This window comes from Phaseolus vulgaris, chromosome 7 (assembly GCF_051622355.1).
Source record: "Phaseolus vulgaris cultivar YP4 chromosome 7, ASM5162235v1, whole genome shotgun sequence".
Taxonomy (NCBI): domain Eukaryota; kingdom Viridiplantae; phylum Streptophyta; class Magnoliopsida; order Fabales; family Fabaceae; genus Phaseolus; species Phaseolus vulgaris.
The window spans coordinates 59177556-59193071 of NC_143504.1; the positions used below are offsets into that span (position 1 = coordinate 59177556).

Below are 15516 nucleotides of genomic sequence, written 5' to 3' on the forward strand. Positions count from 1 at the left end.
TATGAGTTCAAGGCTTGTAAGTTTTAAAAATTCCACTTAAAGCTTAAACTCATGACCATTAACAAAAGTTAAACACTTTACACTTGTGGCATGAGTGTGATAAAAAAGAAAGTAACTTTGAAGAGAATAAAATTAAATTTAGAGGATTAGAAGTAAATTTAGAGCGTGTTTGGTGATGGGTGTTTGAAAATCGAAAGAATTAATGAATCCGTGTCATTAGGGTAACAACAAAAGGAAGAAGAAAAGGAAAAAAAAGACAAAGAAACGTAGTGTGTTGTGTTTTGTTTGTGTTGTCTTGTGTTTGTGTATGTGTATGTGTTGTGTTGGGTGGAATAGAAGGAAAGGAAAGAAGAGAGAACTCGGTTTCCACTATGTTACAATATCCATCCAACTTTAATATTATTCTAAAAGTGCCTTCCAACTTTCAACTGCGAACTTTCAACTCACAACAAAACAAAAAGCTAAAACCAGCAAATTGAATCGCATTCACATCACTGTCACTACCATCATCGTCATCATCATCATCAACCACAACGACAACAACACAAACTGCTTCTCTACGCTCTTCCACCACCCTTTCTTCACTTCTTTCTCTCGCAACTTCCAGATTCAAGGTTCCCTTTTTTCCTCCTCTTTAAATCAAATTCTGTACTTGTGCTGGTCTTGTTTAATCACTTTTGACTTTGGTTCTTGGTTTTTGTTTATTTATTCCTGTGGGTGTGTTTGGTGGACGTCTTATCCTATTTCTGTCACTGGTCAGTGGAACATGTGGGAAAAGGGAAAAAATCGTTTTTTTTGTGATTGTTGAAAAAATTATGTTTTGACCATGTTCCTTGCTGCCCAGAAGAGTAATTTTGACATGCAGGGTGAATTGTTTGATTATAATGAGTTGGATAGGTATTATGGCTTTTGATTTCGTTGGTTTTTCATTTGGTATACTTGTGTGTATTTTATGTGCGCTTTTGGAGAAACCTAGAATTTTGATGGTGTGGAAAATCAGATGGTTTTGGAAGGTTTGTTGTGAAATGGGAAATTGTTGGCAATGCTTTAGTTTTTCTGAAATTTGTGACTGGTGGTTCCACTTTTGAAACATTTCAGGCTAGTTTGTCAAATTCTGAGTCCTTAACTTGTGGACTCTTCTAAGAGCTTATGATTCTAAGTAGAGAAAATGGGTTAAGTTGCAAATGAAACTATTTCTAGACGAACTTAAATAATAGGGTAAATGATTTGAATATTTTAACTCTTGAAATATTTTCACTTTTGGGACTTATGTTTTGATGAATTTATATATGATTTGGTCATTTATGCAGTTTGAGCTTATTTTATACTACTATCCAACTTTATTACTGTTTCCAAGTATATGTTTGGAGTCCATAATTTACTTAGACTCACGAGTTTGACAATGCTGTGTTTAGGTTTAATTTTTACTTTCAGTAGTACCGAAGTTTCTTCTTTACTTTAAGTGTTCCACCTTTTCATCTGATTTTTCCTTTACTTGCTTTACAAATAAATCCTTGAGTTATTCTTTTCTTTTATCAGTGCTTCCGATTATTGAATGCTGCTTCTTTACATGAATGTGTGTTAAAGTTTTAATTCCGATCAGCTATTACTATGTGGTGTTAGTTAGCTGAGTGTTAATGTTTATTTTCTTCTTTGGACAGAAGTAGCTGTTAATGTAATAGTGCCTTGATTTTCATGTCTAGTAAAACAAGATCCTTGTTTGGCAAAACTTTTGATCTTTAGTGTTTAGTGAAGTAGAAATACAAAAAAGTGAAACAAAAAAATGGAAACTACAAGGCGGTGGTTTAGTAAGTTCAAGGGAAATGATAAATTGAAGACTGCAAAAGAAACTACAGGCGTGACCAAAGAAGGGCCAAAGCCCCCAACGAGTGAAGAAGCGCCTTCAAATGTAACCAAACAGAAGGTCGAAGCTGCAAAGCAGTATATTGAAAATCATTACAAGAAGCAGATGCAAAGCCTGCAGGAGAGGAAGGAAAGGTATCTTTACTTCAATTTATATATTTTAGGCCATGATGACAATTCAATCTAATGTTCTTGATGAGTTTTGTACATGCGAAGTAATTTTCTAGTATGCTTATTGTCATCTTTGAGCTGATTGAAATGTGTTTTCCTTAATGCTCCTGCTTTTTTTGTTACCAAGTAAGCTCTCTTCCAACTGATTGTGCAATATAGTTTTGTGTGATATCGTCTTTAATGACCTCTGAAGTGACATGTTATTATGTTCAAATAACTAATTGAAATGAGAATTGTTTAAGTCTTTAATAAGACCTAAATTGATTGTTTTTTTGCAGACGTAATATGCTAGAAAAGAAGTTGGCAGATGCTGAAGTGTCTGAGGAAGAACAACACAACTTGCTTCAGTATTTGGAGAAAAAGGAGAGGGAGTACATGCGGCTTCAGAGACATAAGATGGGGGCCGATGACTTTGAGCCGCTGACTATGATTGGGAAGGGTGCATTTGGAGAGGTATACACTATCTTTATATGCATCCAAGATGGTGGATAGAGGTCTTTTTCTTAGGGTAAAAAATTGTAATGAACTGAAAAGGGCAATAGTTAGCCTGACACGGCTACATACCATATGCATGTTTGTTTTCTTATTTATGTTTCATAATTGAATGAATTTTGGTTTTCTGATTTATGTATAATGTATCATAATTGTCATTATTTATTTTCTTTCTCTTCAAATTTAAAGTGCTGTTTTTATCAACTGAAAGGAAAGAAGGTTAATTGTTTTCACATAAATCAACTACTTATTAATATTTAGTATTATGATTTTCCAATTTAAGATGGTTTAATGTTGTGATTTAGAGGTTGTTTTCCGTATCTATATTATTTTGTATGCATATACATGTGTATTTCAGTATAGTTTTTCATTATAAGTGTACTACTCTTACAATCCTTCTCTCCCTTCCTGATCCTTGGTAGAATCATGAGTAGATTGCATTGGCTACTGTTACCTCCAGTGACTAAAAGGACTTGACTGATATGTATGTGTGGAGGCTGGTGATGTTGATTGCAATTTGAAACCATAAACTCTGATTACAAGTTTATAGCTGTCTTTAACATTCAGATCACTATTGTTCTTCTCTAATTTCCATGTCTGTTCCTGATATTTAGAGGTGGAATTGCTAATCATATTGAGTAATGGCATCCATATTAGTTATTTAACTATGGTATATTGATAGGAACTGAATTTTACTATTAATATTTGATGGGAATTTAAGGAACTAGCCTTGATTGTAGTAAAATTAGTATAAGAAAGAAACAAATAGAAGCTGCAAAAGGAAAATCTACTCAGAGAATGCTCTCTGCCCAGTCACAAAAAATCGCCCCACTCACTCCTCACTTCTTGCGCCCCACCCCCATAGACCCATCATTATCAAGGGTACAACTTAGGTATGTTAGGACAAAGTAGTCTTTCATAGGGGGATCTTGGTATTTCAAAATTAGTAGTGATGATGAAGTTTCACCATCAAGAACCTTAACAATTTAGAGAACCTTTGTATTTTAACATTGCGCTTGTTTAAATTCTCCATTGGATTGCTGAATTATATGAATTACTCCAGTTGCAAAGAAAACTCCAGTTTGTGTTATGCATATTAGCTGTTTCCACTATTGAGTAGCCTGTGAAGTTTTATGAAGGATTTGGCTTGTAGACAGTAGTTATTGCATAGCCTCTTTGGCAAGTAATGAGTATTTTTTTTAAACTCTGATTTTTGTAGATATTTATCTAATGATTTGTTACAATGTTGCAATTCCATCTGTTCATAGGTTAGAGTCTGCCGGGAGAAGGGCACTGGTCATGTATATGCCATGAAGAAGCTTAAGAAATCAGAGATGCTTCGTCGAGGCCAGGTATTGAAATTATCACATTGTTTGAATAAATAGTGCTTTCTTAAACTTATTGGATACTTTTTTCAGGTTGAACATGTCAAAGCTGAGAGAAACCTACTTGCTGAAGTTGACAGCAATTGCATTGTTAAACTTTATTGTTCCTTTCAAGATGAGGAATATTTATATCTCATAATGGAGTATCTACCTGGTGGAGATATGATGACATTGCTGATGCGGAAGGATATACTGACAGAAGATGAAGCCAGATTCTATGTTGGGGAGACTGTCCTAGCCATAGAGTCAATTCATAAACATAATTATATTCATAGGTAAACTGAAAGTAGTAAACAATAACATCTAATGATGAAAAATTGTAGTATTCTTTTATGATATTGATTGCCTATACTTACAGTGGCCTTCTTTTGGATCTATGAATACTTTTAATAATCTGAATTTTAAATGCATTCCAGAGATATCAAGCCTGACAACTTGCTCCTAGATAGACATGGTCACATGAAATTATCAGATTTTGGATTATGTAAACCGCTAGACTGCAGAAATCTTCAAGAAAAAGACTTTTCTGTTGGAAATAACCGAAGTGGAGCCCTCCAAAGTGATGGACGACCAGCGGCTCCCAAACGAACTCAACAAGAACAACTACAGCATTGGCAGAAAAATCGACGAATGCTTGTAAGACCCCCAATATTAGTGTCCATAAACATTTATGATTATTTTAATATGCTTAAGGCTTAGTTAGCTATGGCTTGTCAGGGCTATTAGAATATCTATAAAATATCTTTATGGACCTTTTGGGAAGAGACTGTGGATTTGTTTGGATCATTTATAAAATTTTATTAGGATTAGAAGTCTATATCTAAGTCTTAGTATAAATAGGGGCTAGTGCCCTGCCTTTTGGAAAATATCATTCACACCATATATCAATATACTTTTTTGTTATTTGGAGTTTCATTTCTTCCTTCCCTACCTTAAATCCTATAATTTAACACATAAATTGTTGAACGCTAGATTTTACGTAGGTTTTAAGCTTTTCTTTCTTTGCAACAACGCAGGCCTATTCGACAGTTGGAACACCTGATTATATTGCTCCAGAAGTTCTGCTGAAGAAAGGATATGGCGTGGAATGTGATTGGTATTACATAATATGTCTTCTACTTTTTCATTCAAAAGTCTCCCCAAGGCCCCCCATTTCTTGTGAACCTTTTATTGTTTCAGTTCATTCTGATGTTATGTTAATTCTTCCAGGTGGTCTCTAGGAGCTATAATGTATGAAATGCTTGTGGGGTATCCACCCTTTTACTCAGATGAACCAATGTTGACTTGTAGAAAGGTAATATAAGGCCCCCCTCTTAATGGATTCCATTCCAATTCATCATGTATTTGTATGAACTGAATTACGCCATGTAGGACTCTGAGTCCATTGGGTTCTGCAAGGTTTAACTGTTTCTTATGGCAATTAGCGTCAAATGTTATACTTTTCAATATAATAGATGTATGTATGTACCTGTGCTTTGTAAATGCGTTAGTGTTTAAATCATACAATTTAACTATTATTTGAAAAATTATCTGGTTAAAGTTGTACAAGAAATGTCAAGAGTCTTGAAAAACAATACCTGTAGCTAAGAATGCAACTCGGTTAAGTAGGAAAATGTGACTGCTTCATTTTTAGATAAATGTAATCCAACAGAGGGAATACAGTTCACAAAAGCTTTGAAATATTGAATTTGTCAGGAGGCTGCAATTATTGAGTATGAACAAGTTTCAGAAAAAAAAAAGATTTCCTGATTTGGACAATTGTTTCTTTTTCATGATATTATTCACTTTCTCCCTTTTTATAGTTTCTTGTTGCAGTAAATTATTTGTATCATGCTTCTGTTACTAGTTATGCCATTTTATTATTTATAGTAAAAGATGACATTTCACATTTATCCACTATTTATAATGAGTTAAGTTGATTGCTTAATGGCTTCCTTTTATTGTAACTTTTGTTTGTCTTCATGTATTATAATGATATCGTACTTCACCTTCAACATGCAGATAGTAAATTGGAGAACTACTTTGAAATTTCCAGAAGAAGTTAAACTTTCAGCAGAGGCAAAAGATCTTATTTGTAGACTCCTATGTAATGTGGAGCAGAGGCTTGGAACCAAAGGAGCTGATGAAATAAAGGTGTTGTGGTGTGCTCTGTGCTAAATTTTACAATTTACTTTGGGATACAGTTGTACATTAACAAATAAGTGGTTTATCATTTCGTGTCCAGGCCCATCCATGGTTCAAAGGCATCGAATGGGACAAACTGTACAAAATGAAAGCTGCTTTCATACCAGAGGTCAATGATGAATTAGATACTCAAAACTTTGAGAAGTTTGAAGAGGTATACTATGTCTGTATGTTCATGGATATAGAAGAGTTCCTTTATTTTTTGTTGCCACCAGTGTCATACTCTTTTTGTTCTACTAATGATGTGTAGGTAGACAAGGAAACTGTAGCTTCCTCAAAGGCAGGGCCCTGGAGAAAGGTTTGTTCTTGTTATTTTCATTTTGTATATAGTTGGTGTACAAGAGCTGCTATAATTGTACCATTTGTTAGTGTCATTGATGTGGATTTGGCCATTAGATTTGTTATTTATTTAGGATTTTTAATCTGCAACTAGTGTCTTTCATCTGGGATTATTTATTGTTACTTTGATTATGGGATCTTATGCTGTTTTTGATATCTTGTTCCAACTTATAATAGAAATAGTTTATTAGGTTTCTGGATATTGGGTTGTAAATAGTCCTTTGATTAATATACTATATCGAATTTCAGAATTTCCTTCATTCACTGTGCACATATTGGAGTCTAGGTTTATAAAGAGTGTACTCTGCCAAGTTCAAATTATACATAATCAGATTATTTTGGGTTATTCATCACAAGTAAAGCTGCTAGAATGAGTTATTTTCTGTATCTACCCATCGATAAATCTTGTATTATAATTTTTTATTGATGAAACACTTAAAATCTTGACAATTTAACTTGTATGTAATTGAGAAAATAAGGTGCTTTGAATTGGTTTTAGTAATTTCCAGAAGGTCGATTCATTATCTTTGGAATCTGCTATCATGCTTGTAGCAGATTGCCATTAAAAAACATTTGGTTTGCCAATGAATATACTTTGGATGACTCTGGAATTTAACAAAAATTGTTATTGGTAACCCCTAGCACAATTTCCTCCTGATTTGAAAATCATGTACCATTAACTTTACAAGAACCATTGTTGAAGCCTAGGATGTTACTTAGTTGTGTCATTTTTGCTGCAGATGCTGCCATCTAAAGATGTTAACTTCGTTGGCTACACATACAAGAATTTTGAAATCGTAAATGATCATGAAATACCAGGAATTGGTATTTACAAATCCCTCTCTCTCTCTCTCTATATATATATATATGTATGTCTTTTTGTGTTATAATTGTTCTATTATGTAATTTTTTCATTTCATTTTAATCATTTTCTTTCCAGAACAAAAACATTCCTGTTTAGTATTTTCTTTATTGTGTATTTAATGATTCTTTTGACCATTTGATCTAATTGAATATGTGATTCTTTTGTTACTTTAATTTGATTCCAAAGTCGTTTAATTGAGATTTGGTTAACTCTTTGTTTTATTGCCATGCAATTAAAATGATGCAGATTTCTTTCTGAAGGTTGTCTTATTCCCATGTTATTTATGGTTTCCTATATGAGAAACAAATATTTATAACTCATTTTGGATCTTGATGCATTGAGTAATTTTAATTTTGGTATACCATAAGTTTCTTTTTTAATTTTGTCACTTTATAGCCATTGCTTTTTATTCATCACTGCATTTCTCTTCACAAGTATTTTTTTGTGTACATTATCAGCTGAATTGAAGAAGAAGAACACAAAACCTAAAAGACCATCTATTAAGGCCCTATTTGGTAAGAATATGTTATTCTTCCTATTCTTTTTGAGATATTTGTCTTTCTATATATATATATATCCAATAAGACTATAGGTGATGATCCTGAATGATTTCATTCTAGAATTGCATATACTTCTTCCTTCTACTTTGTATCACAGGCAGTTCCTTCTGACACATTACAAGATTATATTTTATGTTGTCTTAAAAGGAAATAGATAAAGATCAAGAAAAATAGGGGAAGGTAAACCATATGATTTTTAACAAAACTTCTTCTTCCCTTTTTTCTCCCAAATCCCAATTCCACAGTTTCTAAGATATATGCATAGAAAAAGCTCATTATGGCCCTTTGTAGTTTCTTTTTGCTGTGACAGTACCTATCTTAGACCCCTTTACTTTAAAGTTTGTAATTAGGATGTTTCTAGAGAAAAGAAAGACCCATTACAAATTACTAAGGTTCTAAATGATAAGAAAATTATATGAGCACTCAATCACTTTAGGAACCCTCCCCTAAAAGCTAGTTGGTGTCTGTTGAAGATTCGATGTCGACTAGAGATTAGGACATTTCATAGGCTATGTCTGGCCTAGTGTGTGATAGATAAATGATGGGATTATCTAAGTCTCTAATCTAATTATCTACAATATTCACTTTAACTGATTTGAACAGCTGATTTACTTGCTGTTTAGTTTCATTAATTAACAGATTTGAATAGCTGTAAATTAGTCTGCATTAGGCAAAATTTCCTTGTATAACATTTAATATTCATGTTAAATGGGATTATCTGAGATACTGCTGTTACTTTTTGTCTCTATACGTTCTGGTTTGGTTGACATATTCTTGAATGAATTGGTTTTATTGTGTGATACAGATGATGAATCATCTGTGGCTGCAAATCAACCTGTGAGAGGGAGCTTCTTAAACCTCTTACCTCCTCAAATGGAAGTTCCTGAAAAAAGTGAATCACAATGATCTATATATACCAATATTTTTTACAGGACTTCTTGAAGACCATGGACAGACAAATGTGGATGTCTATGATTGTTCATTTTCTCACATTCTTTTGTTAGATTGGAGTTGATAGATTTGGAAGCCAGCAGATCCTGAAATCTCTGGTTTTGGATGGCTGGTTTTTTGGCTGACTGGGATATTTTATGCTTAGAAAAATGTTTTAAGGTGTATATTCCTCAATTCACCTTCTATCAAACTTCAATATGTTAAATATCATAGTTTCTTTTTCTTGTAATTAAGTTACTGTTGAAGTTGAAGTGCTGACAAAGATGTGCAATTCACACATTTTTGTACAATTTATAGATATTGATTGGTTTGTAGGTTAAGATCTTCTGTTACCTGACATTAGGGTCCAAACTTTATTGCTGAAATCATGTTGTTTATCATTTTTGTTGCACCATGTTTACATGTTAAGAGAATGAGTCTAAATTTTGTTGAACTGGTCATGGATTAGTAAGATCACTGAAAATTGGTTGGAAACAGGTTCTTAATATGAAAAACATGTTTTTTTGTTGTCTTTGATTTTTTCAAAGAGATTAGTATTTTTGCTAATACAGTTTATTTGTTGCTTAACTTAAATATAACATATTAAATTTGTTTGTTTTCATTTATAATTTAATTTTGTAATATGTTATGACTTATGATATTCTTAGGTAAAGTTCATTACTACAGTACGATTTATTAATAGTTATCACATTAAAACAATTTGAATGTTAAAAAAAAAATTATAATATTTCATTGAAATAGTTTAGTGGATGAAATTAAGGGATTTCTTATTTTTTATAAAAAGTTTTCATGTAACGTATTACTAATGCAACTTGACATCTCAGATAGACCGAAACCAATTAAGGAATTTCATATTTTTTCTTTCTTTAAATAATTTTATCCTTTGGTTTATAAAAAAAATAACTTTACAATTTAGAAATATTTTTTAACTTGCATATTTAAGAGTTTTTTTTTTTAGATTTTGGAAGTCATTTTTACATGATTTTTTTTAAATTGTACAATCTGAATTATTTTTTCATAAAGAAACTTCTTGAATTATGTAACATGGAAGATTATATAACCTAAAAATATATTATGAAAATATGTTTAGATTGAACAGTTCAAAAGTGCTTTTTAAATTAATAATTGTATAACCTGAAATCAGTTTAGTTTGAACTAGTTTATTTTTATATTCTGGAAGCATCTTATATAATTTTCTTATAATTATGGTTCCTCAAATAAGATTTTTAAGAAATTATAAATTTCTTTTGCTATATTATTATATTAACTAGTGAAATTGTATACAAATGTGTATTTGTATTTTATTTAAATGATATCATTTAACAAACATATAATTTTGTAAAATCGATACTAAAAATATTAAAATAATGTAATTTTAAAAAGTACATATAATTTTGTAAAAATATATACAAAACGCAAGTAGTAATTATTTTTAAGTAGAGGAATTAGGCAGTTATTTTCTAGTAGAGAGAAAATTTTCAATTATTTACCTATAAGAAGAATTTTATAAAATTGTCTAATTAAAGATGGAATCAAATATAGTTAAAAAATTATTTTTTATAATTTAATCAAATAAGAATTCTTTTTATTAAAAAATAATATTTATCTAACTAATTAATTTTTTTTAAATTATGATTAAAAAATAACATAAAAAGTTACAATTTACATATATCTAAAGATTTATATTGATATTGATACATTTTAATTAAGTTCCTTTTTTTATTATAATTTAATATGTTGCTGCATCTATCTTATAACTGATTTTGAAGTCTTTTTAACTCTTCTAACATTATGTTGATCAATATAAATTAACAACTATGTAATATGAAAAAAATAATAAAAAAATAATTTTAGTGATTAAGTTTTAATAAATTAATTTTCTCACAAAGAAGAATTAAAAGCAACAAAAAAATCAAAGAGTTTGGTAGAATTTCATTTTCCTCATAAAACTTACGTCTCTTTCAAGATTTTTCTTACCATTAAATAAAACCCCTTTTCCAAAAACGCAACGTGGCTAAATAAAAGCCCAAAATCTAACCCAAGATTTTTTTACCATTAAACCCCTTTTCCAAAAATGCAACGTGGCTAAAAAAAGCCCAAAATCTAACCCAACACACAAAAAAAAAAAAAAAAACAGAACAAACAAACAAAGCTCAGAAAATCAATCCCAAATCACAACACAGAGCAGCAGAAGAAAGTGTTCCAATTTCAACACTCATCAGATCCCAGTGATCAATCTATTGCATCGCCACTGGTACGTTTTCACATGTGTTTCTCATTTCTCTTCTTCCAAAATCCAATAAGGTCGAAGTTTCTCAAATCTGTGCCCTAGTTTTCTTTGCGTCAGATTTCACCTTCAAAACATATTCGTTGTTACGATTTGCGTGAAATGCAATCTGACCCTTTTCTTTATTCTTCCCAGACATTGGAGATGCATAGTTTTTCTTTTTTGGGTTTCCACAATTTCCCAAAAAACGATGTTTTTTTTTGTGTGAAATTATTGTGCGGATTTTATGTTGAGAGAAAAATTGAATTTTTCTTGTTGGGTTGTTTTTAATTTCTTTAAGACTTGTTTTGTTTAGGAAAACACTTTGATACAGTTCATTAGGTGTATTTGGCATTATTCTCTTCAATGAAAAGATAATTATAGTTTTATCCTGAAAATGTTAGTAATTAAGGTTTGAGTTAAAGGTTAGCATAGATTCCCGAGACAAAACTCCAATTCTGATAAGTACTTATGAAACTGCATCTAAGTTTTGTCCTTGTTTGTATTATTTATTTTGATTGCGCTGTATAGGGTTTGATTATGAATAATTGTAATTAGCAATTTGAAATCCTGCTCTTGAGTTTTAATTCATGTGTTCATGTTCATGTTATTTGGCTAGTCCCGTAGTCTATAGTCAATTTTATTTTATGATGTCTAGTTGTGGATGATATGATTAACCCAAAATCTTTTGTTCGAAACCTTGGAATTAATGTCAGGTAAGACAACCATGAAGAGAATTTTTTCTCAAAGGACAGCCTTGGTTCAACATCGTAGTGAGAAATTGGGTCTTGGTTTGAGACTATTTAGCACACAGGGTGCTTCTACTGCTACTTCACCACAGCCGCCACCACCACCTCCACCGCCAGAAAAAACCCATTTTGGTGGCCTTAAGGATGAGGACAGGATATTTACCAACTTATATGGGCTACATGACCCTTTTCTGAAAGGTGCAATGAAACGTGGTGATTGGTATCGAACGAAAGATCTGGTAATCAAGGGTACTGATTGGATTGTAAATGAAATGAAGAAGTCTGGCCTCCGTGGGCGTGGTGGTGCTGGTTTCCCTTCAGGCCTGAAATGGTCATTCATGCCCAAAGTATCTGATGGCCGCCCTTCCTATCTTGTTGTCAATGCAGATGAAAGTGAACCTGGAACTTGCAAAGACAGGGAAATCATGCGGCATGACCCACATAAGCTGTTAGAAGGTTGCTTGATTGCTGGAGTGGGAATGAGGGCTACTGCTGCTTACATCTATATCAGGGGTGAATATGTGAATGAACGTAAGAATCTTGAAACGGCTAGGCTAGAGGCTTATGCAGCTGGTTTATTGGGTAAGAATGCTTGTGGCTCAGGCTATGATTTTGATGTTCATATTCACTATGGTGCCGGAGCTTATATTTGTGGTGAGGAAACAGCCCTCTTGGAGAGTCTTGAAGGGAAGCAAGGTAAACCAAGATTGAAGCCACCTTTCCCAGCCAATGCTGGGTTGTATGGTTGTCCTACCACTGTTACAAATGTGGAGACTGTGGCTGTTTCTCCAACTATTCTAAGGCGTGGGCCTGAATGGTTTGCCAGTTTTGGTAGGAAGAACAACGCTGGGACAAAGCTGTATTGTGTGTCAGGGCATGTGAACAAGCCTTGCACCGTTGAAGAGGAAATGAGTATGCCGCTGAAGGAGTTGATAGAGAGGCACTGTGGAGGTGTTAGAGGAGGATGGGATAATTTACTTGCAGTGATTCCAGGAGGGTCGTCTGTTCCTCTGCTTCCAAAGAGTATATGTGATGATGTCTTGATGGATTATGATGCATTAAAGGCTGTCCAGTCTGGGTTGGGAACTGCAGCTGTAATTGTGATGGATAAATCTACTGATGTCGTGGATGCTATTGCAAGGCTTTCTTACTTCTACAAGCATGAAAGCTGTGGGCAGTGCACACCATGCAGGGAGGGAACTGGCTGGCTTTGGACCATCATGGAAAGAATGAAAGTTGGGAATGCAAAGCTAGAAGAAATTGATATGCTTCAGGAGTTAACTAAACAAATTGAAGGTCATACAATTTGTGCCTTGGGTGATGCTGCTGCATGGCCAGTGCAGGGTCTTATCAAGCATTTCAGGCCTGAGCTTGAGAGAAGGATTAGAGAGAATGCTGAAAGGGAGCTGCTGCAGGCCACTGGATAGGCTATTACTAAGGTTGTTTCTTAATGTAGTTTACCCTTATTTTACCCTTTTAATCATTTAAGAACTATCTCTTATCAGACTTTTCCATATTTTATGTTTGATCAAGCTTGAAAATGCTAGATAAACATAAGGGTAAATAGATGAAAAATTATATTTACTCTCAAATTTATATAGTGAACAACTAGATGTTTCAGACAACAAGGAGGAACACAGGACAAAGTCCCTCACAGAGAATAACCTCTCTCAATAAACAATACACTGGTCTAACCCCCAACACAGGCCTTTTCACTTTCAAACACACTCCCTACCAATTACCTTCTGAATGCAGAAACTGTTATGCCATGTATATATATAGTAGCACCACACAAATCCATAACTGCCTAAAGACAAATAGTACACCAACAAATAATTCAGATACATAACATCCTAAACAACTACCTAAAGACGCCTCACATAACTATTCAGAGCTAGAATGAACTTAAATGCATTATAAGGTGTCCGAGAGTTGAACTTTAGTAGTATGTTATTCCTACAAAGTGATAAATGCTAGGTATTGTTGAAATCTATTTTAAGGATGTTGCTTGTTAAATTAACTAGCTTAGAGAAAGTTCTAGTGTCTGTCCGGCTAATAAAAGCAGATTTTTTTGTTCAAATATTTTGATAAAAGCAGATTTTTTACAGGTAGAAAGTAGTGACCCAAACTTCTTATTCTGAGTAAATTGCACTTGCACTCCCCTTCCTTGAGAGATAAATCTGTTGGGTATTTGATCCATTTTACTAGTGTAAGCAGGCTTATGGGAGATTTTGATAAATCTCTTAATATAAAAAATATAAAAAGAAAATTTATACTTAAATATCAGTATTAACTATGCTTTGCAATGGGAGGATTTTGATGATATGATATTTGACCACTCTTTACATATGAACTGTATTATATGTAGGGGTATGACTGTCTGGTGGATATCAAGAATCAGAATAAGACAGTACCAGTCATTTCGGAAAGATAGGTGGCTCAGGTTACTATAGCTTTATGGCTACTTCTATTTACTTTTTTTATGCTGTAGCAATTATTGGCTGGACCATACCTGGGAAACCATTTGGGAGAGTTTAAACTGGGTACCTGTTTGTCATTTGACACATTTTCCTGTAATATGTTAATAATAATATCTGTATACTGTATTATTTTTGAGAAACAGTTCATGGTTACGCATGTTACCAGTGAATCATGAGGTATCATGTCCAATGGATAACCATAACTTTGATCTTTGATTGAATTATTCATTTGGATTAACTTTTTTTGAAGAACATGTCATTGTTCAACAACCATTCCCAACTTGCTTGTATGAAGTCTGTTGATCCATATGCATGGACTAAAGCATGTTCATATATACTTTGATAATTTTCGGCTAGAATAATAATCTCGGCACCAAGGTCATCATTTTCTTATCAGTAATGATACATTGACAACCTGCTCCAGTATATAACCTATGATTCATGAAGTATTTTCATCATTTCATGTAAAAAATTGAAATTTTAGATAAAGAAATGAGGTTGTAGACTGTTGCAATTGTCAATATATCACTTATCTTTTCTTATTTCTTTTACATGCAAGAGGCATATTTGCCTTCACTTCTTCCACTTTACGGTGTTTTGATTTTGCTACTCTTTATTCTAACAGCAGCCAAAAAAATTCTACCTATACTTGGTGTTCTTTGTTCTCATAGATATTGTTAACTATTCTTCATCATGTCTGTTGATAAATTTTTCCCCATTATACTTTGTGGCCGTCATTTTGTACGTCTTGGCAATACATGCCATTAAGCCAAAACAATTGCACCACGTTACTTTAAACGTTTAGATTGTCAAACAAGCACAACTTTTGACAAACTATGATGAAACAAATTGTGTATTAGGAAAATAATTTCATATCTTTACACTTCATTGATAATTTACTTGTTATGACCATTTTATTTATTTATAGAATAAGTAAAGTATAAAAATTAATAAAATTTATTGTAACTATATCAAGTTTTATTTAAATGATGTAAACAGTTAAAAGAATGATTCATATTGAATTAACTTTGATTTTGTTCCTTGAGACAAGAAATGAAAGAGGACAAAAGAAATTGGAAGAACTGTGAGTGAAAATAATGAAATGAACTATTAATGTGCATGCTAATATATACATTTATGTTAAAAGTTGATAAACCATGCAAAGCTCGAATTTGCAGCCAATCACATATATCCAAGAGTATAGAAAAGAA

At 32.7% G+C, this 15516-nt stretch overlaps 2 protein-coding genes across 3 annotated transcripts; both read left to right on the forward strand.

Annotated features, from left to right (window-relative positions):
• Positions 1 to 258: 258 nt before the first annotated feature.
• Positions 259 to 9190, forward strand: LOC137827513 (AGC (cAMP-dependent, cGMP-dependent and protein kinase C) kinase family protein). 2 transcript variants are annotated; one of them, XM_068633678.2, is made up of 14 exons: positions 259 to 614; positions 1662 to 1998; positions 2313 to 2487; positions 3795 to 3878; positions 3945 to 4186; positions 4328 to 4547; positions 4928 to 5007; positions 5121 to 5205; positions 5913 to 6044; positions 6136 to 6249; positions 6346 to 6393; positions 7175 to 7259; positions 7758 to 7814; positions 8665 to 9190. In XM_068633678.2, exons 2-14 carry the CDS (start codon positions 1784 to 1786, stop codon positions 8763 to 8765), a joined length of 1638 nt encoding a protein of 545 aa, XP_068489779.1. In that variant the 5' UTR covers positions 259 to 614; positions 1662 to 1783; the 3' UTR covers positions 8766 to 9190. The 2 variants fall into 2 exon arrangements, with proteins under 2 accessions (XP_068489779.1, XP_068489781.1); XM_068633680.2 differs by having other exon boundaries at positions 597 to 897.
• A 1699-nt stretch (positions 9191 to 10889) lies between these two features.
• CI51 (51 kDa subunit of complex I) lies at positions 10890 to 14557 on the forward strand. The gene is made up of 3 exons (XM_068633681.2): positions 10890 to 11064; positions 11793 to 13264; positions 14194 to 14557. Exon 2 carries the CDS (start codon positions 11804 to 11806, stop codon positions 13250 to 13252), a length of 1449 nt encoding a protein of 482 aa, XP_068489782.1. The 5' UTR covers positions 10890 to 11064; positions 11793 to 11803; the 3' UTR covers positions 13253 to 13264; positions 14194 to 14557.
• Positions 14558 to 15516: the final 959 nt, after the last annotated feature.

What these genes read in the sequence shown, in the direction of transcription:
- CI51 (XM_068633681.2), top strand. Translation starts at nt 11,804, where the DNA reads ATGAAGAGAATTTTTTCTCAAAGGACAGCCTTGGTTCAACATCGTAGT.
- LOC137827513 (XM_068633678.2), top strand. Translation starts at nt 1,784, where the DNA reads ATGGAAACTACAAGGCGGTGGTTTAGTAAGTTCAAGGGAAATGATAAA. An exon ending in AAGGAGCTGATGAAATAAAG is followed by an intron (nt 6,045 to 6,135) that starts GTGTTGTGGTGT and finishes TTTCGTGTCCAG; the next exon opens with GCCCATCCATGGTTCAAAGG. An exon ending in AGGCAGGGCCCTGGAGAAAG is followed by an intron (nt 6,394 to 7,174) that starts GTTTGTTCTTGT and finishes TTTTTGCTGCAG; the next exon opens with ATGCTGCCATCTAAAGATGT.